The sequence below is a fragment of the Anser brachyrhynchus genome (assembly GCF_964034855.1).
Source record: "Anser brachyrhynchus genome assembly, chromosome: 14".
In the NCBI taxonomy this organism is placed as follows: domain Eukaryota; kingdom Metazoa; phylum Chordata; class Aves; order Anseriformes; family Anatidae; genus Anser; species Anser brachyrhynchus.
In genome coordinates, this window is record NC_137709.1 from 15,366,858 (window position 1) to 15,391,868 (window position 25,011).

Below are 25,011 nucleotides of genomic sequence, written 5' to 3' on the forward strand. Positions count from 1 at the left end.
TGGGTGTCTGTTTTCCTAAATGTATATTTTTTTAAAAGCACTCTTACCAGTGTGTTCTAGTTGCATATTATGTAGACATATGATAACATTAAGTAAGAGAAATAACATTCAATAGAATTATACAGTTATTGCCCACTTAAGCATTTTACAGTTTAGGATTGTGTTAGTTTATTTTACTAACACCCAAAGTAGCCTTGTAAACTTCCTAAGTCCAGCCCAGAAACTTTATGCTAACAGGGCTATTGTAAATAGTTTCTGATGCATTCTAAAATTCCTTCTTATTCTTAATATCAAGAAGAAGAAATATCAATAAAATATAGTATTTAGCCACTTTCTCCAATTAGACATTAATTCCCATCAGAATTATTTCTTATCTCCAGAATATTTAATATCCTATGTTGCTCAGCCAAACATATCTTTTCTGAACTTCTGCAGGCTATCGATATTTGTTTTCCTTGCTTTGGAGGTCTTTTTTTTTTTTTTTTTTTTTTTTTTTTAACAATTGCAAACCCATTGTCTTTCGAAGTTCAGGAATCTGATAGATGACTTTTGCTTCTCGAGAGAATGGGACTTTTGTGTTAGCGTGGAAATCGTGATGTCAACAACTTCTGGCAGTGAGTAACTGCTGATTCAGTTCTGGAACTGTGTGTGAAGGTGGGATTGAATGTCTCAAGAAGGCAGATTGTAGCACAGGGTGTAAGGAAGAGTGTCTTCCTGACAGGGTGGAGAGGAGCAAGCATGAAGTCTTTATGAAATCTAATGTGAAAATATCCACTGGCTTTATAGATATGCAGTTGCATGGAATATCATAGAAGTGATTAGTGCCAAAATATGTATATTGGATATATGTTTTTTTAAGCAGATGAAGAGGGTGCTTGTGTTCACATTTTAATGTGAAATGATCAAACTTTGTGGATAACTAGATTTTGTTTTTAAAGAGAGATCCCTAAGTTTCAATTTCTGTGTCATGAGTGAAATGAATCCTGCAACCATGGAAATAGACTTGTTAGAGGAGTTTCTGAGAAAAATTGCAAAATCAGTCTGTTAATTCAGCTATTTCTTCTTCTTCTTCTCCTCCCCGCCCCCCCCCCCCCCCCCCCCCCCCCCCCCCCCGCTTTTCATCCAGTGTATTATTCCACTTTCTTACTCAGTGCATCTCTCGGAGTATGGCTTCTTTTTCAAGTGGTAGAGACCAAAATGTGATCAGTGCAGAAAGCAAGTTCCATCACTTTTAAGGCTTTGTAGATGCACCGACTGCATTGAGTTGATCTGGGTGAATATCCTGCATGATTTGTAAAATGGGGAAATTTACGATTTCTGTATCCTGCTCAGCTAACCAGTATTACAAGGCCCTTTTATAAGCGGTGTCAAAGGTGTTGTCTTGCAGTAATTTCACGCGAAAATGATAGATGGGAATTCATATTGATAAACTCTTTTTAAGAGCTGTTGGTGAAACAGACTGTTTTGCTGCTTTTATGTGAGTTGCTACAAAGACAGCTCGATCAGAACTCCTTGGTTACACATCACCTGGGTACATGGAGACATGGTTTGTGAAGGTGGTCGTGTATGCTCTGCCAATTTTGAAATGCGTTCTTTTTAACAGGCTTCAGCTTCTGGTTTTGGAGTGACAAGTTAGAACTGGGGGGAAAGCACAGTGACTCAGCTTCTTGTTGTGATGGTTTCACATGACTAACAGCTATTGCAGAGTTCTTGACATAAAGTAGTTGTGTGTGGGCATATTGGCTTACCATTTTCTTACAGTAGTGTTTGGAACTTCAGTCTTATGCTCTTGTTAACACCAGTTCAAGTGTAGCTTGCTTTGAAGTAGGGGTAAGCTTGGGGAGGCAGTTGTCAGAGTGGGTGCTTCTGTTGAAGTTATAGGTGACTTTGCTCAATTCAAGGGGATTGAATAGCTGTGGAGGTTGCTGGGTGGTCAGAGAACAGTTAGGTCCTATCTGCAAGTATATTATTTCTGTAGGTATTCTGACCTGATGGTTTGTAGGCCACTTCTTTTCCAGAAGTTGACTAACCATGTTGGTCTGACTGCATGCTGGAGGAAGTTGCAGTCAGATTTACTGCATTTGCTTTGTTAACTTGTTGTTTTCATCCCTTTACTAGAGTTAGTCTGCAAATGTCAGCCCATTGTGGTGTCCTTGCCTGTAATTAACTGCTATAGGGACATTGCTTCTCTTGTTTAAAAATTTCCTTTTAGTTAATTCATGTATGAATATCTTTAGTGCTTTCCCTATTGATTTTACATCGAGAGCAGCTGAAAAGCATTTTGCTGAATGCTCTGCTAGTGGTTTCCTGCCCATAGTTTAAATGAGCAGTTGCAAATTTCCTTTTTCATGATTGCAACTAGGAGAAAGTGCAGAATAGTTACAGCTTTGTTGGTTAACAGGAGATTAGAATAGGAGTACTTAACATTATTTTTGTATTTGAGGCTATTTCCGTAAGTGAGGTGAATGTAGGAACAGATTGAATGGGTGACTTTAAGCACAGACATCTCATCTGCTTAACAGGGAAAATATAATAGTGATAATGTAAATATTTCCATTTCTTGCCATAATAGGTTGTCATCCTGAGGTTCAAGATGAATTTATATCCAGTGTCTTGTAAAGTCCTTTGAAATGCTCTGGAAATACTTTGCAAATAATGAGAGTTAGTTTTAGTGTGCATAGGGATAGTAGAAGCAGGTGATGCAGTCATTGTTGAGGTGGCAAAGAGAGGGTTCTATTCTTCTTGCACAGCAAGTCTGGATTTTAATCAGTGACTTCAAAAATGAAAGGCCATTTTCCATCACTGGCTTTCTGGCACGCACCTCTACTGTTTGTTGTTTTGCAGCAGCAGAATGCAGCTTTGTCTGCAGAGATTCATTGTGTATTCAGAGTGCCCTGAGTGTAAAGGTTATTGTGGGTAAAATGATGCAAGACGAAACACTTCGTTGTTTTAATTCTCATTTGATTTCATTCTAGAAAGCTGTAATGTGTACAATAGGAAGCTTAAGTCAGGCTTTCTGGAACTTTTCAATATGTTTCAATATGGGAGCAATAGGCCATGCCTATTTAAAGTATTTCAGACACTTAGAGGTCATCAAAATGAATACTGCTATACCTTGTAAATGCACCATGGTTGCATTTGAAATAAAATCATAAATGTTCCAGGATATCATTGTAATTCAAATCTCTGTCAGCTGAGAGAAACGATGGGATTGGAGCCTGAGGCATGTGTCTGCGTGATGCTGCCCTTCACAAGGGTCAGTGTGGAGCTGTGCTGGGAGGGATGGGATCAGGACTGAGGTGGTTTCATGTCCCAAGTGTAGTCTGCATTGTAAAACTTGTAAGAGTAGCAACTATTTATGAAACAAAATTTAAATAACCTGTGCAAGTCATGCAATGTTATATTACTACAGAAATAGATCAGCAAGGGAGGTTTATTAACTTTTCAGTCTTATGACTAAGAGGAGGATGTGATACAAGGTGTGCCTTAGAGCTGCTCTTATTTCTTAGCTCCCTGTAACATACTGAAAGCCAAGGCTTATGACACCTTGTGTAAAAAGATTCTAAGAGGTGTTTTTTAGAGTGTTTCTTCTTATATAATGCTTTGGAAAGTAGATAATTCAAAGATACAGTAATTCCACTGTTGAAGTTTGAGATTTTTACAATAAAAATGCAAATACTATTCAGAAATGTCATTAAGCATTTTTGGAATTAAATACACATCTTTTCATTTGCTTTTTTTAAACTTGCTGATGGGCTGTTAATAGGGACAGACACATCCATGAGAAGTTGTGGGTTTTTTTTAGGATTTACTTAATTGCTATTGTTATATGGAGGGATGTTAAGTTATATTTTGGAGTGGCTTACATGAAAAATGCAATGACAGTTCTTACTGAACTGTTTATGGAGAAAATGTTGAAAAATAAGGTAGCCAATATCACAGCATCCAAATTTTATGTTTCCATACTTAGTGTCTTGTGTGGAGTGTATAATCTTGTGCCCTATCATACAGTCATATGAAGAGAACTCATTATTTTGTCAGTTCTGATAATATCACTGTGCCAGTCCTGCTTGCAACATGGTTCCTGTGCCACTGCAAGTGCAGAAGGTCGCTGAGTGGACTAGAGCATTATCAGTCTCCAAGAGCTAGGCAGTTTTTTCTATGACTGATGTGCATGCACACAGTAACCATATCTTTGAAAGTACTATGAATAGAATATTTGCTTTTTTCCTTGACTCACTTGTATTCACACTTTTCTGTTCCACTCTTTCCCAAAAATTGCTTGATTAATCCCATACTTGACATTCCCTTCCTGGGAGCAGAGTTGACTTAACCTTGTGCTTAGTTTCTGTTAGCACCTGAGCTTTTTCTGCAGAAATAGCAGCTGTTCTATGTCTGAACTTAGTGTATTTTGGGCTTAGTCCATTTGGGTACTTGTTGGTCAGTAGGAGGTACTTCACTTAACTTGCCTTCCTTTACTCTAGAGGCCTGATATTTCTTCTGCTATATGAAGTATTTCTATTGCTGCAAAAGACTACACTTGAAATACCAGTCCCAGGATTTTGCAATGTGATAAGATTAGCTGCCATAAAACATGTCTGCCTTTCATTTTAATACACAGAAGATGTGGTGGCACATCCTCATCTGAGCAAGGGTATTGCTCCAGAAGGCAGTGACTCACCTAATGGAGTTATCTACTGAAGCTCCACGCATTTTGTTGTGTTTTCTTCTATTAGCTATGGTAGTGGGAAGTGCTTGGTACAGTGTTGCTATTTCTATCAGTCCTTCATGTAATGAGGACAGAATTAGACTACCATTGCTCAGTTAGTCTGCTTAGTTTTCACTTTTAAGGCAACATTTGTCAAGTATTTTGATAAAGTGTACTTCATATGCATCAATAGGGACCACATGCTCCAGAGGGACCACAGCAATAGTGGCATTGTTCCTGACGTGAGAGCAAGCAAATTTCCCATAAGCCTGGGGAGTGCAGCATGCCACTTGAGCCAGTTGGTGGTGAACTTCAAAAGAAAACAATTTATGTTGCTTTTTTATTGGCCTTGGGGTTTTCACTGTTTTATCTTCAAAACTGGTATTTCAGTTGCTTGAAAGGAATTATTTTCCTTCACTGCTTATTAGTTTTTTTTCCCAAATGGCATTACTACTTTTTAGAAATGAGGACTACCTCACTCTCTTGCAGCTGCAACTTATTGTGGCTCCTATTTAATTAGATGATCCAATTTCATTGTGTTTAAATAAGTATGTGTACAGAGAACCCATCATGAGATTGGTCTGTGGATAGTAGTGGCTTACAAAAGACATTGGATCTGATGTCAAACTTTGCAAAATAATAATATTATTTTAAAAAGGAAATTGAAAAAAAATCATGAGCTAGATTTTTTTTTCAACTTCAGAGTTGAAGTTTCAGATATTCAAACTGAAACAAGCTCCTTCAGTTACCAGTGGATATTAAATGCTAGATATATGCTACAGATGCTGGAGGTATTGATGTCTACACTGAACATCCGTGGAGTTGGATACCCAGTGACACTTTTTCTGTGTAACTTTAAACTGCACTTTTTGAATTATGCAACAGTTAGATACTTGAGAAACTAAAGTTGAGTAAATAACTTAGAAACTAAAGTTAGAGTAACTTTCCACCATTTCACCTGTTTCAACTGGTTTCCTCTGTACAGGTTATATGGGGATTTTTTTCATTTTTTTCCCCAACTAATGTGTCTCACTTTTGGGGTATCATATTTAGTATCATGTTGTCAAGGTCATTTGTCCTTTTCTACAGAAGAAAGAGACTCTTCGGGTTTTCTTCTTGTCACTTAGGGAAGAATGGAGCATCGTAACCTCATCTGACTGAGGCTGGCCATGCTTTGAGTGGGAATTTGAACCAGATGGCCTCCACAGGACCCCTACAACCTGAGCTGTTATGTGGTTAAATATATTACTTGCAGTAGTTAATGCGACAGTTTGGAAGCTTTTAGCTGGTTTAAGGTTTGGCACTTCTTGTGGATCGGATACTAGATTGTGCATTTTTTCCTTTTTCTATTTTTTTAGGTTTCCATATAAAAGATTAGATGTAGTAGACAGGATTTTTGTGGGTGCTGGAAGATGCTGTGCCTAAGAGGTGCAAGATTGTGCTTATCACCAGTATCTTGCTTGAGTGTGAGATGAAGGTTCTCAACTCCCACAAAATTTGAAAGTTAGCAAAGTTTGAGGAGCTGCTGCTAAAGCAAATCATTTTTATCTGTTTGCTGCCCTAGATCGTGCTGTTCAGATCTGCTTGTAATGTTGGCTTTAGTATCCTATTCAGAAGTAGGATTGGTGCCGAGTGTTTTTACTTTCCATGTTGTTACAACTCATTGTAGTAGAAAGTTACTTGCTCCATCCCTTTCCTGAATGTGACCCAATTCTTCTTTACTTAAAACCACCTTGTGAAAGCAGAATGACTTGCGTAGTAGGCCTTGTTAAGATTATTATGTACTTCCTTGTTGCTTCCTTGTCTATTCTAGAAAATAACAAATGTCCTCTTGGCCTTGGAGGTTTCCTTCCCATAAGCCTTTCCAGAGAGGGCTTCCATCTTTTTTTTCTTTTTTTTTTTTTTTTTTCCCTGGAGGACCCATGTTTTCCTACATTGTACAGGAGAATGAGTCATGAGATCCCCACAAAGATGCTATTTGGGACATGTGCTGTGGTTGGTACTGTTCATACAATTTGTAGCCTCTTGTGGGTGCTGCAGCGATGATTACAGCTGCGAGTTAGCTACCAGCCCACTTTAATTTTTTGGCCACATGGCAATCATGGCTATATCAATAATGCGAGTATGGATTTTTTACAATAACTTAAGATTTTCATTATTGAAAGTAGAATAGTTTCAATATTTCTACACACACATATTTCTGAATCTGCCAAGATTTTCATCTCTGCTCTGTGGTGTTTTTGTGCAAGTGTCGAATGGTTAAAATTTGGAAGAAGGGCAAATTGGTCTGAATCTTGCAGTATCAAAGAACGTAGCTTTTGAATTTAATGATGCTACCTTTGCTGCAGGTTGCAACTATAGAAATGCACTTGTTCTAATTCTGATTATCCATCTGTTGAATTTGATTTAATTTTTAAACTTATTTCCAAATGGCCTCTAATGTAATTGTATTATCGTGTCAGCAATCTGTTTCAATTCCATAAAATTCCCAGCTATTTTAAAAGAATGATTAAAAAAGACTTTAAGATAAAGTTGACTGGAATGTATGCTGAAAGTCAGGCATGGTTTAAGCTTCTCCAAAGTTGAGCTCATGTCAGAAGTGGAATTGCTAAGTGAAGTGAAAGATGGGCCCAAGCAATATATAAAATGGGATGGTGAAGTGGCAGAGCTGGTGTGACCCTGTGGAGGCAACTGCTGAGTCTTTATTCTGTTTTACTGTATGGGTTTATTTAAAAATATAAGCATGTATTCTTTGGTGTTTTGGAGATATGCACATTATTTCCAGTGTGTCTATGTGTTTTGAGAATTGCGTATTTCATTTTCTTTTTCTAACCTTCTTTCAGATTTCTTTATTGTTCATTTGTTTTTTGGATGGTGGATTTTGGGGAGGGGTATACCTATCTTTAATTGTAATATTTTCAATCACTGTAGATTTCTCTTCTGTGATAGAAAGTATGAATTTCATTATCATCTATGTGAGAGAATATTCTGTTATTTTCATTTTGTTGGGTTTAGGTTCTGCAATTAAGGTAGATTCTTTTACACATCAAGCAACTTTAAACAGAGACCAAGGGGAAAAAAAAAAGTAACTGAGCAAGTGATAGAAAGATTTGTCTTGCCAAAGAGAAGATATTTAAAGATGATGTATGACATTGTTATTTGATATGCATCATTTTTGAATACTTGAATATGTTGGAACTATGTTTGCCCAGTTTAATTTTCCTGTGTGCGTTTCTTGTGATACATATTTTTCACCACAGTCACTGAATTACTTACTTTGATTTAGATGTGTACATCAAAACTTTTTTTTTTAAGAAGTGTTGTCTTTTCTCCCCCTCAAGTTCTGGGAGTATATATGGGAGCTGTGTGTGTATAAAATCATCTAACATATTCCGAAATCCTAACATTTTGTTCCGACATGCAGATTAACTAATGAGTTTGGAGTTTTCACATAGCCAGCACAGAAATGGGGTATATTGCTTAGACTGGTATGTCAATAATAGGTAATGCGTGAAGTAACTGTTAATTATGTAAATGCTAGAAGCACTTGAATTTTAGGAAGACTTATCTTTGAAGAAAAGAACATCTGAAATGATGTTCTTTATGAGTGTGCACGCGTGTGTGTGTGTGTGTATATATATATATATATATATATAAAAGAAGTATTAGAAGACTAAATCAGTTTGAGTTTCCTCCCAACAAAGAATAATGGTTAATGGTCAAGATGGTTGAGCACTGTGTTACTTGGCTTTTCTTCAAGGCATATGTGTGATTTGTTTTGTTTAATAAAAAAAAAAAAAGACATTTGAACTGGTCTACGGCATTGACAAAATTTTTGCCTTCTCCTTGTATCTCCCTGTAACAGAACTTTATGTTTCTGTTAAAGGCATGACTTAGGGCAGTGTTTTTAGTCAGTATGTGAGGTGCTAACTATAGAAAATAAATGTTGCTTATTTTAGAAACTTGAGACAATGCTAATTTTATATTAAATAATTCTAGATAATAATTATCTTTAATTCTTAAATTGCTCCTTATTTGGTTACTTTGAAGGTGTTCCAAATAATTCCTGGAGTCTTTATTTTATCAAGCAACTCTTTTTCATGATTCTGTGCATTCCAGTTTTAAGCATGTAGCTATGATGCTTAACGGAAATATTATATTTAAGTATCACTTAACATGCTAACGAAGGAACTTGTTTACTTGCATTGCAGAGTCAATGCAGCTCATAGGGTCATATTTTTATAATTCTTAAGGGAAAATATAGAAACCACTTTTGAGGTGCAATGCCTTTCTTTCCTTTGAGTTATTCTCAGTGCTCTTCAGTATGTGAATAAAACACTAGGAAATTTATTCTGGCTTATTGTCAACTATCATCACTTAATAAAAATACGGCTAGAAACTACTTTTGGGAATTGAAGTTTTTAAAAATTATTTTTATTTTTTAACGCCCCTCCTCATGATTTTATGCTGGTATCAATGATTTGGTTGCTTTTAGTTCACTTGTGCCTGGACATAAAACTCTGAGAGGAGGGAAGAAGAGGGAGGCTGAGGGATCTCTGCACTTTCTGGCAGCGTGGAAGAGACAGTCATAGGAAGCTCTTACAGCAGAGGTTTTATTCCAGTTTTGCTGTTCTGGTGTCTTCAAACTAAATAATAGCTAGCTAGCAGGAGCCAGGCCCACTGGGTTTCTGCATAGGAGGCTCCCTGTAGTGCAAATTTGCGTGATTACTGCTCTGGGGTAGTACCTGCTGATTTACTGCAGTTCCACACATGTGGGTCATGCTGTAAGCTAACGTGTAAGCATGCATTACTTAAATACCTGAAGTCAGAAATAGCAGTAAGTGACACTGTAAACTTTTGAAACTTTTACTAAGAGACCATTAAAAAAAAATAAATTGTCATACATGTTGTTGTTTCTCACAGCCTGCAGTCCACGTTCTAAATATCCGTAGTTATGAAGACTAACTGGGACCTGAAGGCTGCCATTGTGCAGAGGTGCATTTATACGTGCTTATTAGGTTACATGTCATCGCACTGAATTTGATTTAGGTGTCTGCACAGTCCATCTACTGTAAATCTGCACATTGTTCTGCTCAGCATTTCTCACTACCCTATGTCAGAGCTTGGGGAAACAGAAGTCTTACGTGGAAAATCTTTTTTCATAAACTACCAGTGACAGCTGAGTGGCTCAGACAGATTTTTAAAGTCATGTAGGCAAATACTAATTATCAGGCATGGAGAGGGACAAAGAAATTATGAATGTGGTGAGCAAGACTCAGTGTTGTGACAGGAACTTTTAGCTGCTGAAAAACTGGAGGATATGTTTAATTGAGCGACAGTGTGTGTACTGGTGCTAAGAGTTTTCTTTTTGTTTGCTTGTTTTAAAGATGGCCAAACATCTTTGATGGTTTCACATATGCCAATATTTTAGTGACTTAGTAGTTACTTGTTTTCATCACTGATATTGCACTGATTGAGTTGCTCTTAAGAAGGATTTCTTAGTATGGACTTTCTGACTTGCTCAAGAAAATGTAGTTCCTGATGAAAACAGTGTGTAGTGCAACAGCCAAAGCACGTTATAAATATGCACACTACTGTGGATTTTTTAAAAATATTACAATAATGTCACCATTCATTTTGGAATGATTGTATTTTGGGGATGTTACATAAATAGCTAACTGCTGAGATGCTTGGAGTTTTTAATGAAAACTTTCACAAGCTTCAGATTTGCTTTTTCTGTTTTTTTAATGAGAACATTTAGAAAATCAGACATTTTGAATTGTCTTAAATTTTTAAAAAATAAGTAAATTTTTTAAAAGATTCATTTCTTACCATTCCTGTTCCTGAAGTACAGATGTTTTTTCATTAGTTATAAATCTTAATTTTATACAGTGCTTAAATACTCTCTTGGTATATAGACAGGAAACAGGGTTTAGCTGTGCCTTGCCTTGAAAGTCACAGAATTTCTTGGCTGAACTTTGTGAACTTGAAATGGTCCAACATGAATGAGTGCTCTAACTGACATTCATTTTTGTTGTCATTTTCTTCAAAGCTACTAGTTCTGCTGACTTTTTGCAGTGTAATAGAAAGACATGGACAGATTGGAAATTGGATTGTCTTTCCCATGCTTCCTGATACTAATAGGGAAGAATAAAATAAATCAGAGCTATTATTATACACTGCTGAAGAGAATGTGTGTTAGGTGAGCCTGGAGCAGCAGCCAGCATGCAGAACAGAAACAGGCCTTTAGTTTATTGACTTGAGATAGAGATATAAAAATATAATCGAAGTGTGTGAACAAGTAGTGTATTTTTCATATTTAATCTTCAGTATTAAATCGGTGATTTCCTTTTAGAGTGTGCATCGGATAGGAGCACCTGCTGCTTCTGCTGTGATGTTGCTGTTTGAGAAGCAGCTCTGCAGAAGGAGCTGCTTCCCAGAGGGAGTTTTGGCTTCTCATTGGGGTCAACGAGAAGTGTGAGGGTTCACAGCTGGGCCGCTGCGGGCTGTAGGAGGCTGAGCTGCAGCAGAGGGTCTGGCCTGTGGATGCTGTGACTGACAGCCCGAGGATACAGCAAATAGTTTCAGCATGGCTCGGCGAGTTTTGGAGAATTTCAGCAATGTCATGGGAAATGGCCACAGCCAGACTTGAGATTAGCAGTAGAGTGTAAATCCTCTGGGTCATTGCCAGGGTTCAGGAGGGCAAAATGCTGCCGGGCTATCCAATTGTTGCCATACTTCGGTGTGCTTTTCTTTTTTGGTATCAAGCATACTACCAGTTTAATGCTGTGAAATGTACACATCCCAAACAATGTGTACGGACAAATAGGGACTTGAATAAGTGTATTTAAATACTCAAGACATTGAGGAAATCTGAGAAGTTAGTTACTACTCAGCTTCATTTTCTTCAGATTAAAAGAATTCTCCCATGGATTTGTCTTGATTGCTGCTTTATAAAATTTACCTACAACAAGGGGAGCTTTCATGTGCAAGTGATTCTGATATGGTTTAAAATTTTTTTTCTGAATCATAAAGTAAAAGAAATGTGACATGTTGAGGGCAGAAGGAAAAAATATATTTTGACATATCAAAACAGTATATTGCATGGGCACAGGCTATAATTAGGTAAAAACAAAATAGAAAAGTGAATATGTCAATACACTAAAATACCTTTTTAAATGTTTTTTTAACCTTTTTTTTCCCCTCCCGTGAAGCAATCTTTTGTGCAATCTACTGGCTGTATTAGTCAGACCTGCTTGTGTATGTGATTTGTGAGTGTACTCAAGTCAAAGTTTTCCAAGTCCAACCTCTTTATTCATTCACGTCAGTTAAGTAAAGAGGCATTTTGTTTTGCACGTGTGTGGTTGCTTCCCAGACCACAGGGCCCAGTGCCTTGGCACAGCCCTTTTGCAGATCACAAGTAGAGTGGGTTGTGTTACTGGTCTCTAAGAGGAGATCCTTCAGCCAGGTCCTTGCTACAATCAAAACACGCCGCTTCTCTGATGCTTCTGAATTACTCTGCTAGCAGGCTGTAGGTTAGATTAATTGTACCAGCCTGTTTCACCATAAGAACCCCCAGTCTGAGTTAGGCCCTTTCTAGATCACTTTCCTGAAAAATGATGACATGTGGGTCCTTTCTGTTGAGCAGTCCTAAAGTGATGCAGAGCTCTGGACTGGCTGGCGTTCTTTGCTATCTGAAATTGTAGTGTAAATGCCAAGGTTCATGCTGCCCTTGTTCTCAGTGAGCCTGCTGTGTTATGTGGTATCTCAGTGGCTGTGTACTGGGTGCTGTGATGCCAGTATCTGGTGATGGAACTTGCTCCTCAGCATGACAACTGGAGGGAATTGACTGGGATAAAAAATAAATTCAAGAAATAAAAAATGCCCTTTTACCTGGGTGAACTCTTAAGTCATCCAGTATTGTTCCTGTTAAAGTACTGTGCACTTCTACCGTCACAGCCAAGGCAGGGGCAGTTGAAATGGTGAGGGCTGGTTAAGCCAGAACTGCAACTGAAAGACATGGCTATCGAACTGCACAGAGAGCCTGTGCACTGGGGCTTACATAGCACTGGGATTTATTTTCTTTTGGCTGGACTGCTTTTATTTATTTCTTGCTTCCTCCCCTCACAATACTAATGATATTTCCAGTTGATCTTCCTGATTTTTCATTTCCTTACACATTTCAACTTGTATATTTCAGTACATGTAATTCCACATTCTTTACTCATGTGAAAGTTATAGAAAACCTAACCTAAAAGCGAGCCCTTGCCATTTTACCAATTGGTAGTTGTTTTGTTGTATTAATCTGTTCGTATGAATTAATCTATCCAGCCTATTCATTTAGTAATTGCAAAGCTCTTACTGTTTCAGGAATAATACTGTAAATTAACAGGGGTTTGTAGGCTTCTGTGGAAAGTGTTGTTTAGATCTTGGAGTTCTTTCCTGCATGGAGAAGTCCCTCCCCGCTTCTCTGTATGGAGCGATGGGAAGCTGCAGTACCGTACCTGACTTGCTACACTGAGTTTGATACCTGCTGTGGAAGCTCACAATTTCTTTGCCACAGCCCCACTTTTAAACAAGTGAACGGTGAACACCTGCTTTCATGAAGCAGGAAGCACTTTGCTGGAGGATACCCTTGAAAAGTCTACACAGTAATAATACTTCTATACTTGCGTTGCTTGAAAAAAAAAAAAAAAAACAAACATAATGTAAGTAACATATAAAAATTATTCTGACTAAATCCGTGTTGATCTTCATTCTATGTTTTTTGCAGGGTTAGGATGAAGTAATGGCAGCAGTGTAGTAGTAGTTTGGCCAAGGCAGCTTTGTTAAACGTTGAAATTCTCTTGTAAAATCTATTTCAAAAAGGAGAATTTTTAAACTAAGAAGTATTTTCTGATGGTCTGCAGCTGCAGAGAAATAAAGCTGTTCAGCTGTAGCGACATGTCTCTCTGCTTTGAAGGTGACTTTCCCTTACTTGGATTTGGGCATGTCTCTTTCCTAAAGGATGAGTTAAATTGGTAAGCATAAAATAGAGATCTGTTCTGTGCTCTCAGCAGCATTCTCCACTGCAGACTGTGCTTGCATAGAGTGGTGTGTAGCAGGATCTGAGAGATGTTCAGGAGGTATCTTACTATCTTAGTGGAGGGACTAAGAGGTCACCACAAGACCTAGCCACATGATACTGGAGTCTGCGTTTTATACCAATGACAGAACATACTGGTGCTTCTGGCAAATGTTTGGGAGGTGAAGGGAAGAACAGGTAGGAACTGCAAGCCAACCTTCAAAGGGTAGAGAGGTAACAGAGCCACCTGGAAATATATAGTAATAGCTCCAAGTTTTCTGCATTCTTAAAACAAGATGAAAGCCTAAAAATACCCAGATGTATGCAAGAGATTTATAGTTTAAATGTATGAATACCATAATGATTGGCACATAATGACTTTGAAGTATGTTTTTAATTACACTGTTTTTACAGTGTTTGGAATATTTTGATCTCACATAGGAAGAAGAGTTACGTCTATAATAGCTGAGTTAATAGTGTGGGAGCGCTTTATTTTTTTTATTTCTGTGCCTGGAGAAACTGGCATGTACCCTGTCATCAACTCAGATGAGAAAAGGAAACATACAACTCCTGAAAGTTGTGCGAAGAATATGATAGGAAATCTTCTGTCTTTGAAGACCTCCATATGTAAAATACTCATGTGCATGTTTTGGAGATGACTTAGTTCTCAGGATCCCTGAAGGTATTTAGGAGGAATGAGATGTATGCAGCAGACATGTATTTGGCACCAGCTTAACAGCACAAAACAATTCACAAAGCAAATGCATAAATATGGTAACTTACTGTCTCTGTCAAAATGTAGTGCAGTTATTAAACTCTGTCCAATTGCATTTTGTGATCTGTGTGGTCTGTCTTCTGGCAACTAACATACTGGAAGTGCAGAAGCTAATGTTCCAGCAACGTATCTGTAAAGAACTCTCTTGAATCCTGATGTGTAAGGCTCGTGTTGTCTGCGATCAGATCATGTTTTACCAACAGCAAAGCATGCACGTTTTTACTATTGGCTGCCTTTTTTAAGTGAGACTGAACTTTCAGATTAATGTCTTCAAAGTAATGAGATTACTGAAATTCAGTTGCTAGAGGGAGAGGTGTGCTTTAGGAACTATTTGATGTGAAAATGGCTTGAAACCAATGGAAAATTTAAAAAGGAAGAATCGGAAGGAGAGACTGTTGTTCACAGAGGGAGATAGGCTATAAATTGCACCTTTAATGAAACTGCATGCTGGGCTCAGAGCTAGACCTACAGGAAACAGAGAGTGTTCCACTTGAATCGTCAGCGTAGCTACCTTGAGGTAATTGCAGCTATGCCATGCAGTACTGCCCAGGCTGTCTTCTCAGCAGGCTTGTTGTGTGTGCGTGTTGGAGACTCTTCATGGAAACCCTGCAGTTCTATGGTATATTCATTCCAAATACACAGAATTTCTAATCTGCAGTTCTGGAAATATATGCAGCATCTTCTTGCAGTCCATGATCTACTTCCATATCAGATGTGATAAAGATAAATAATTTTCAATAGCTGCTGCTGCTGCAAACCATGGGGACTTCTTTGCGTGTAGAGCTTCAAGGAAGCACATAAGCACTGTTAGATGAAAAGAAGATGATTCCACAACCCCCACTTCCAAACCAAAGAAAACCAAAAAAAAAAACACTAACCAACATTATAGAAGGGTCTTAAGAAGAGAGAAGCTAGAGTCAGCTTCCATTTTGATATTAGTGGAACAGGACTGTTGAACGAGCATGGAGACCCAAGTAAGGATGACTGTGGTATGCACTGGGATGTTTTTCTAAAGTTCTGGACAAATTAAATTGTTAGACAAGGAATTGAGTGTACTTCTTTAAACAAAATAGATATATTTTTCATACCTTTAATTATTTTCTAACCTTCTTTTGATTTTTTTTTTTTTCTGGGACTGGTTTGTTGCTGTTTGTGTTTTTCACCTTATTCTTTAGGGCACAGTTGTTTTGATTGCTGTGTATGGTTTCTGCACTGTTACTACAGCAGGGCAGCTAAGGTTGACAAATCTGAGCTGCCAGCAAGTGAAGCCAGCCCACACACAGGGTGAGCCAATGGTAAGCAGTAAACTATGTGGCTTTCATATCTAAGTGCATTTGCCCACACCTGTATATCGCAAACTACAAGTTGTCGTACTGGTTTTCAGTGGCTGTATTCAACAAGAATGTCAGGTGTTGGTCATGCAGGTTACAGCCAAAATGGTAGTTAGTTCAAGTGCTTCTGGTAGAGTTCATACTCCTAGAATGGCTTGGGTTGGAAAGAACCTTAAAGATTAATTCATACCAACCCCCTGCCATGGGCAGGGACACTTCCATGGTTGCCCAGGGCCCCATCCAGCCTGACCTTGAATACCTCCAGGGATGGGGCATCCACAGCTTCTCTGGATAGCCTGTGCCAGTGCCTCTGAGTGAAGAATTTCCTCCTCACTTCTCATCTAAATCTCCCCTCTTTTAATTTTAAACTGTTCCCCCTTGTTCTATCATTACCTTCTCACGTAAAAAGTTTTTCTCCATCTCTTTTATAAGCCCCCTTTACGTACTGAAAAGCTGAAATAAGGTCTTCCCAGAGCCTTCTCTTCTCCAGGCTTGAACAATCCCAGCTCTCTCAGCCCATCTCCACAGGAGAGCTGCTCCAGCCCTCTGATCATCTTCGTGGCCACCTCTGGAGCTGCTCTAACAGCCCCACGTCCTTCTTGTGCTGTGGGCCCCAGCCCTGGATGCAGCACTGCAGGTGGGGGCTCACAAGAGCAGAGCAGAGGGGCACAATCCCCTCCTTCCCCTGCTGGCTTCACCTCTGGTGATGCAGCCCAGGGTGCAGTTGCCCTTCTGGTATTTAAGCATGCTCTGCTGACTCACTCGAGCTTTTGATCCATCATGAAACAGATGGAGCTTTACTCCAAGGTGCTCATAAAAGTTCAGGGAAGACTGACAGACAAAATCAGGAGAATTTAGCAGTCAGATGGTTTTAAGCTTTTCCAAGATGTTCTAAACAGAGCTTTCTCTCTGGTGATTAAAACCTCTCCCAAGAATGAGGACTGTGAGCGCTGAATTCAGAGAGAAGTCTGCTGCTTTTATGAGAAGACATAAACTGAACATAGAAAATATACATGTGAATTAAATACTGAGTGGCACCTGGGCTAGAGAGTGAAGCAGACTGTACTGATCCAGGCAGAAATTTTCAGTGGACTAAATTTGAATCTTCCTTTGAGGTAAAGCATTACTTAGGCCTCGTGGTGAAAAGTACTTAAGGTTTTAGTCTTGTTTTCAGAGAAGCAGGGAATTTAGTAACAATAATAAGCACTTGCAGAGAACTGAATAGAATAAAATTAAATTGCATCAAGTGATCTGGTTTCTGTAGGAAAGGTTTGAAATACATTTTTAATAAGGTTGTTCACCTGGTATTGGGAAATAGAGTAGCTTCTCTATTAATTCTAGATTTGATTTTATTGATGTAGCCTGCTAACTCTCATGTTCATTTGTTTTAAACGTTTTAATCTTTGAAAATCACATTTGTCTTCAGGCAGGAGTTCAAAGTCATCTTGGTCTTTATGGGGTACATTTCTTGCAGTAGGATGCATACGATTCAAGTACAATAGAGCATAAGTTAAACAACAAAACAAAAAACATGCTTGGTTTAAAAACAAGTTCATTTTACAGTCATGCTTTCCATGTTTTTATAAAGATAAGTTATTGCAAGTTAGACTCACTTTTTCAGCCAAACATGCTATACTTGCATCCACACCATACAGACCATAGTACTTTGAATTCCTCCAGGTGGCTGTACGGTGGTCTACTGCTGACATTTGTTACTGTAGTATCTCTCTTCTTGCTTGGGGGGTTTGCAACTTTTATTTTAACTGCTGAATTTTGAGGTAATCTATAGCCACATAAAATTACCCTTTTCCTTCATATGTGTATAACATGCATATGCTACATTAATTCTACAGAATATATATAGATCTATACTGAAGATTCTATGTAGAATGTTACTTGCTTTGTCTGATTATTTTTTTAAATGTGTTTTTACTGTAACTGCATCCAACAGAAGAATATGTTGGAAATAACTGCAGTTTTAGATGCAGACTGCAGTGATAAAATTAACTGTTAGCTTGCTGCAAAAGGACATAACGGAGAGACAAGTAAAACAAACATAAGAAGGAGATGGGGTTACAACTGTCTTATGCTTAGTCATTTTAGGTGGAAGACTGCTCATCAGCTTTACCTCATACCTCAGGATGGATTTGTACAATAAGTGAACTTGTGATGCAGAAAGTTTCACCTGGTCTTGAAATAGAAAAGAGCATGCAGCTGTCTGTTTTTACTTACACCCAAAAGCAGACAGACTTTAAAGCCTGGTTCTTCATCTTTCTTGTTTGCAGAAGTATGAGAGGGACAGATAAGAACTGGTGTTGTCTATGCGAGCTATCAGTGACTCTCACTTCTGTTTTATGCCCTTTTTAAATAGCTAATCAATTGTACTTGAACTAAAATTAAAATTGTAATTATTCCAGTAAAAGTATACAAGCTGTATAAAATAAAAATATTTCTGCAAGTGTCTATAGGCAATGAAACCTGTGTAAGCTGAACTATGAGGATAAATTAGCTTGTCCTATTAAGCGTAGAACAAGTGCTTACAGTTGTGCAGAAAAATGACTAGTGTTCAAAGCCAGCAAAGTGCAGAGATGAGTGTTAAATAGTGGCATCCAGGGGTAAAGTGGAGCACAGTAAGTTAATGACCATTTCTGAAAGGTGACTAGAGATGTGGAGCCATGTAATGTAAATATTCTGAATACTTGCAGTTGGAAACCTACGTATGTTTTTCTTCTGGGTTTTTAAAAATCCTGTTAGCCAAATAACCCAACCAGCTTTCTGTACTTACTTAGGCAGGAAGCCATCTGTTACATCTGTCTGTATTAACTATCTGAGAATTTAGAAGAATAAATATTCTACATACTTTCCTTTTGAAGTACAAATTATGTTAAAAACTAATTCTCTGTAACTGCTAAGTTGGCCTTACTTTTGTCTACAGATTGTCAATTTCTAATTGAAAAATTGCCTCATCACAGGACATTAATTTAGCAGCTTAGAGCAAATCAGTGATAATGGTAACCTTAGGACAGAATTGTCTGATGAAATGTAATTATTTTGCATGTGAAGATGCATAAACTTTTGCTGATAATAGAGAAAAATAGTAGGGCCTAGAGTATTTCTTAGAAGCTGTTAGTTCCATGCATCTTCCTCTCTTGTACAAAAGCTCCCACTTCTGCCACCTTTTGACTTCATACAAATCTTTCCCAAATACAAACACAGAGTTATTTGGGTGGTCATGTGGTGCTCACATTGTTTATTTCTGTGTGCTGCAGAGTCTGTTTAAGGACAGGATCTGTTTTGTTCCTGTCCTTCACGTTTTGGAGGGGATGTGGGGTGGAAGTCTTGAAGCTTGACTTGGCATTTGACAAGCTGTCCTGATGTTTCCATCTTAACACATTTGCTAGAACAAGGGTAACTGATCAGATGCAGTGAAGTTGTACTTTCAGCTGCCAAATAGCAGGCAGTAACTACTGCTGCCTGCTTAATTTCTGTTCCACAGGGTACTTACCTGTAACCATGTAGTCAAGAATGCTCTGCCTCTTATAAACTGCAAATTACAGAAACGTCAGAAACATTGTTTTGAATAGAAGAAATAACAGAATATAGAATAGGTAAACAACAAATGCAATAGATCTTAATTCTCAAAGATGCATTAGGTGAACAGGAAAGTAGTTGAAAAGAGTTTGTAAATTAATACCTGTTAAGCTAAATATTCTGGGCGTAGATATAGTCAATTTCTCCAAATAAAGAGCTGTTTTGGTTGTCAGCAGGAGGTGCTATTATTTAAATAGTTAAATCTCTTTTGCTATGGAGGATTTCTCCTGCTGCTTGTTTGGGACTTTAATGGGTATATCACAGTTGTGAGAAAATTGCAAAGTTCCTTAATCAATTAGCAGAAACAGCACCAGCTTAGTAGTGTCAGCTCTCCTCTATAGCAAGCAGGAGAGAAGCTGCATGTGACTTTTGACATTCAAAACTTGAGAAGATTGTAAATCCCCTAACAAATGAAATGAATACATGGAGAGGATGGAGTGGGTTGCATGGAAAAAGTGGTCTGCTTGTTTGTTTTCTAATAGCAGAGTTACAAACTTGTGGCATGTTTAACTGCTCTAATTCTGGGGCTTCCTCTGAATCTTCAAAACTTGCATTACCTGCACAAATGGAGGCAAGCATAGTTTTAATGGTGAATTTTGGGACATCATAATTCATTATATAATTTGCTATAATAAACAGCTAGTTCTTCTGCCTCCTTCCCCTCTCCCCACGTCTGTGTTTATTTTTTTTTGCTTAGAGGAATTCACTTTACTATTTGCTGTCTAACAGATTCTAGCCAGCGTTTTAGTTGCTGGTGCACTTAGCTATGCATCCAAGTCCCATTAAGAAGATGGGGACCTTTCTGTATGACCTCAGAGAAGATGAAATGAAAACCAGCCACTTCAGTTGATTGTGTTCAATTTACATTAGTTCTTGGGATAAATAACACCTGAAGCATTGATGTGTAAACCTCCTTGCCCTTGGATAAATCACTGGTGCGGGAAGAACAATCTGTAGTGTATAACTGCTTCAGCAAACATTATTTACTATTATCAGGTAATGGGTATATCTTTTGAATTTACTGTTTGTTACCATTTTATTATTATTATTATTATTATTTTCTTGGCCAGGGTATTGCAAATGTTTCAAAAACTGTTTCTGTGTTATTTCACAGATCTGGATTGTAAAGTCAGATATATGTTTTAAATAGAACATAACTAATTTTTCCATTTGAAAATGTTTTTAATATTTATATGAAGCCAACTGTCTTTGTTTCTGTAGGTACAGTTTCATAAATGCAATCAGAAAATTTATTTTCATATATTCCAAAAGATTTTGCAGAGTTAGTTCAGCCATAGTGAAACATCATCTTTTCATACAAGTTATTAGTGAAATTCAAGAATTGACAATAATTCCAAGATACCGATATACAGGTAAGAGTTGAAAGTCTTCTTGCAGTGAGAATTTGGCTGTCAGTTATACTAATTCTTGAATTTAAGGATGTAGGTAGGACTGGCCATTAGGCTGTTGTTATTGTTTGTAATTAATTTTTATTTTTTTTCACATTTCGGAAATAGAATCATTTGTTAATCCTACCTTTTTTTTTTTTTGTTACGTTGCCTTATAGAATCCTTATTGAAACTACTGTGTAAATCAGAAGGTTGGTTTTAACTCTGTAGATAAACCAAATCTTTTTTTTTAATATCAGTCATGACTGAGTATTTTAGATCTCTAAGATACAGACTGGCCTTTTCAGGTAATGAAGTATAGAAATACAGCATAAAATTTAGGAAGTTTGGATATGCAGAAGTTGTGCTTTGCTATGACAGCAGATAACGTAATGGTATTCAGAATAGGACTTGAATCTAAGTCATTTCTGTGTTTCGAACCATTGCTCAGCTTCTTGCTGATTTAAGTGATATTCTGCACTTGTGCATGACTAGTTTCAATAACATCCTTTTCTTTGCTCAGAGTACTGTGAATATAATACTGTCAATTGATATCTTTGAAATTTAAATTCTAATGGAATGAATGAAAATACAGAAGTAGCAGGAACTTTGTCACTTCTCTGTAGGTTATGGGTGAGAGTACAGGGGAGCAAAAAGAGTAGGAGAAAATGATACATAAATGATTTAGGCTATTTCTATCGTTCTGAAATGAGACTTAGTAATTTGCAAAAGGCTGTTCTTAAATAATCATTGGAAGTAATGGAATAGGAACAGAAGTGGCTTACAAAGTGACTACTCTTATCCAGTTCTGTTTACAACAATCAAATTAAAAACAACAGAAAACACCCACAATGGAAAATAAAGTCTGCATGACTCTCTAATCTAAGCCCCATGCTGCATACATGTTACTAATATTTTTTCTCATCTATTATAGTTATGGATGCTGCAATTTATGAACACTTTTAAGAATCTGTGCACTACTTTGTTTTTAAATATCCAAAAAAACCAAGATTTTCAAAGTGAACTCTGAGCTACAGGAGAGGATGTATGCATTGCCAAGTTTTATCTTTCTTTATTCTCCTCCCTTTTCAAAGAGTCACACAATTAACAACAAAGATTCTGATTCTTGATGAGGTTTTAAACTGACTGGAAATTCAGTGTTTATGACCTCTTGTAAACGAATCTCACAGACATGAAATTTCTGCATGTGGATTTTTCCAACTGCAAATTCCCATTAGCAATTTACTTGAACTCAACTACTTAGAACGTTATAAACCTATTCTAATATAAACCTTAAAACAAACAAACAAACAAAAAAAACTTTGTAGCAGTCATGGAATTCTTCAAAAGGATGTGTTTTTCTTTTTTATGGCTGACTGAAACTTTTGTGATTTCTTTCTCAGTAGAGGAGAGAGAGAAAAGGGAAGAACAGCTGGTAACAGTAAGCCAACAGAATGCAGGAATATGATGTCTCTTTTGCATTGCTTATACATGCATTGGAATTGGAAAACCCAAGAATACCTACACACCGGGCCCTCAATATACCAGTTGTTCTAGAATAAGTTGTCCCTAAAACAAGGTGTTCTATTAACATGTTGACAGTTCTGAGATCTCCCTTGGTCTCTCCTAAGCTGTATTGTACAGTACATGATAGTTCAGCTTTCTTGCCAGGTATTACATGTGCTCCTCAAAAGGTACTGTCCTATGGAAAAAGATGAAATAAATAGATAAAGAAATAAAATAAAAATAAAAAGATAAATAGAAAAAGATGAATACTGAGTAATTAGAATGGATGCAAGTGAGTGAATGCAAGTCTTGCATCTGTATCAGAGACATAGCCGAACTGCAAGAATAATTTCTCTCCTATCCAGAGTTCAATCTACTCTTCAAGATGCTGCTTATTTGTAATGTTTGCCATAGGAATTACTTCAGACGTATCTTTGTCAGCCAATTCTAACACTAAAAAACAGAGTGAAAGAACATCTGAAACATGTTACAAATCGTCTTTAAAGTAATAATATCAAACTCCTTAACTTTCAAGTACTTATAAAATTTAAATATGAGGTACTGTATTGGGTTATCCAAAGGAAAAAATGATACTCTCAGGCATTCTAATGTTAATGTGTAATAACAGCTACAGAAGAAAAATGGCCCTTCAAGGTTTTACTAACAGCTGTTGTGATTGTCTTGGCATCACCACGACTTGCTTCTAGCCCTGACCTCCTTGATTTCTTTGCTGATGCAAAAGATGATGATTGCTAAGATGTCACTTCAGAGGAGTTCTGATTGTATTTTAAAGTTTTCTTAAAATCTGAATCATTGGAGATGAAATGATTACATTGGCATCACAGTTTGCGTACAGTGAGTAAAGCGGGCATACTCTTGTTCACAGAAAATGGAATACAAGCTGTGTTTTCAAACATGGACAACGCATCTTTTATTTCTAATCCAGCTGTATTCATAGTATAGGCTAATCAGATTTAATTTGTCAGCTTTTAAAGGAAACATTTGAGTTGGGAAGTAAGATACTAGAAAGAATCCCAGAGGCTGCCTGCATATGAGGGTACCATACAGGCTATACATAGAATCCTGGAATGGTTTGGGTTGGAAGGGACCTTTAAAGATCATCCAGGTTCAACCCCCAGATGGTCTGGTTCAGCCCCCAGCAATTGGATGACGTTGGCAGAAGGGCATATCTATATTCTTGAAATTAGGTTAAGGAAATAATGAAATTATTTATAAATGGTAATGTAATCTTGATATAAAGCTTCATAATGTACAAGAAACAAGTCACTTCATTCAGTGTTGTAAAAATCAGTGGCATGATGCATTTCACTCACTGAAGTATGACATCAAATAATTACCTGACATGATCAACTTCTTAGTAATTCTGTAGAGATGAAATGAAGTCTAAACTCAAGGACATGTAAGAAAAATACTTAAAAAAATAAATAAGTATTAAAAATCCCTGGAGATGAGAAGTAATTGTCATAAAGTAAATCGAAAATTTTAATTTGTAGATGAGTATTTTCTGTGTATAGTTCAATAAGTTAATGTTTTCCATGTCCTGTGTTTAAAAAAAAAAAAAAAAAAGGAAAGAAAACATAATGTGTGTTCTTAAGCAGTGTCTTGACAAGGGCTAGTCCCGTTTCTGTCATTAACGAAGGATAATATCTGGAGTGGCAAATGTCCAGGAAAAGCAATCCACTATAAAGGCATATTTACTTCATTCAGAGAATTTGAGCTGTGGTTAAAATATCAATATTAGCTTAAGAAAGCATTTGGCAGAGAGATGGTCCAAAACACAAATGGTTACTCTACTTTGCGTGTGTGTGTTCAGGCATTTTTCACTGGTCATCACAAAGTCACTTTTAAACATACGGATATGTATCTTAACCTCTTCAGCCTGCAAGTATTATGTGCAGCTCTGAAGAAGAGATCTCTTGACCATTATTTTTGCATAGCTCTGCTGTTCACAGTCCAGATTTTACAGAGCTAGAATGAATAGTTTTGTGCTGCTGCAGCGATTGGTTTACAGGAGAAGCTCGGTGCACAAGGAGGAAGCTGACTCCCGTGCATTAACAGTACGTGGTTTACCAGTTCCTTCCTGTAATATGAAGTCATCTGAGCAAGCAATATTGCTGGTGGTATACAGTTTCAGATCCTGACCCTTGGTGTCTCTTTGTAATGCTCCTCTTCAGTGATTGTAGGTTTCTTGTAAATTCAAGGCTGTGACATCTGTGTGTGAACCCTTGCTTCATTTCTGGAAGAATTCCTTCACTTTTGTTAAGATGGTGGTGTAACCAGTTTCAAACTACCAATGCTCATCTCCCCTCCCCACCGTGTGGATATCAATAAAACAAAACAACAGCATCAACACCCTCAATCTTGAAGTAGGAAGCTTAAGAAACTTTGAGGGTTATTCAAATAACACATATATATATATATATATATATGTATATATGTGGGACCTAAGTATTTGTCAGATAGAAAGCCTAATTTCAAATGTTACCTTTGGGAATATCATTCTGGAGGGGAACAGGATTCTTCTTGATTCAGCTAAGCCATGTCCATTGTCAGCATTGCTCATTTTTTATAGAAATGTTTTTTGTTGTTCCAATATTTTAACCAGATTTTACTTTCTTAGTTAGCTA

At 37.4% G+C, this 25,011-nt stretch overlaps 1 protein-coding gene across 12 annotated transcripts in view; it reads left to right on the plus strand.

The window, feature by feature from the left end:
• Nucleotides 1–25,011, plus strand: part of SLIT3 (slit guidance ligand 3) — a 512,565-nt gene that overhangs the window by 61,798 nt on the left and 425,756 nt on the right. The window contains exon 1 of one of the 12 annotated variants that reach the window (XM_080555214.1): nt 1,167–24,992. The exons of the other annotated variants lie outside the window; for them this stretch is intronic. Within the exon in view, the coding sequence (XP_080411340.1) occupies nt 24,820–24,992 (173 nt within the window). The 5' untranslated portion in view covers nt 1,167–24,819. Of the gene's footprint in view, nt 1–1,166; nt 24,993–25,011 lie in introns of those variants that run through there. 12 annotated transcript variants of the gene reach the window in all.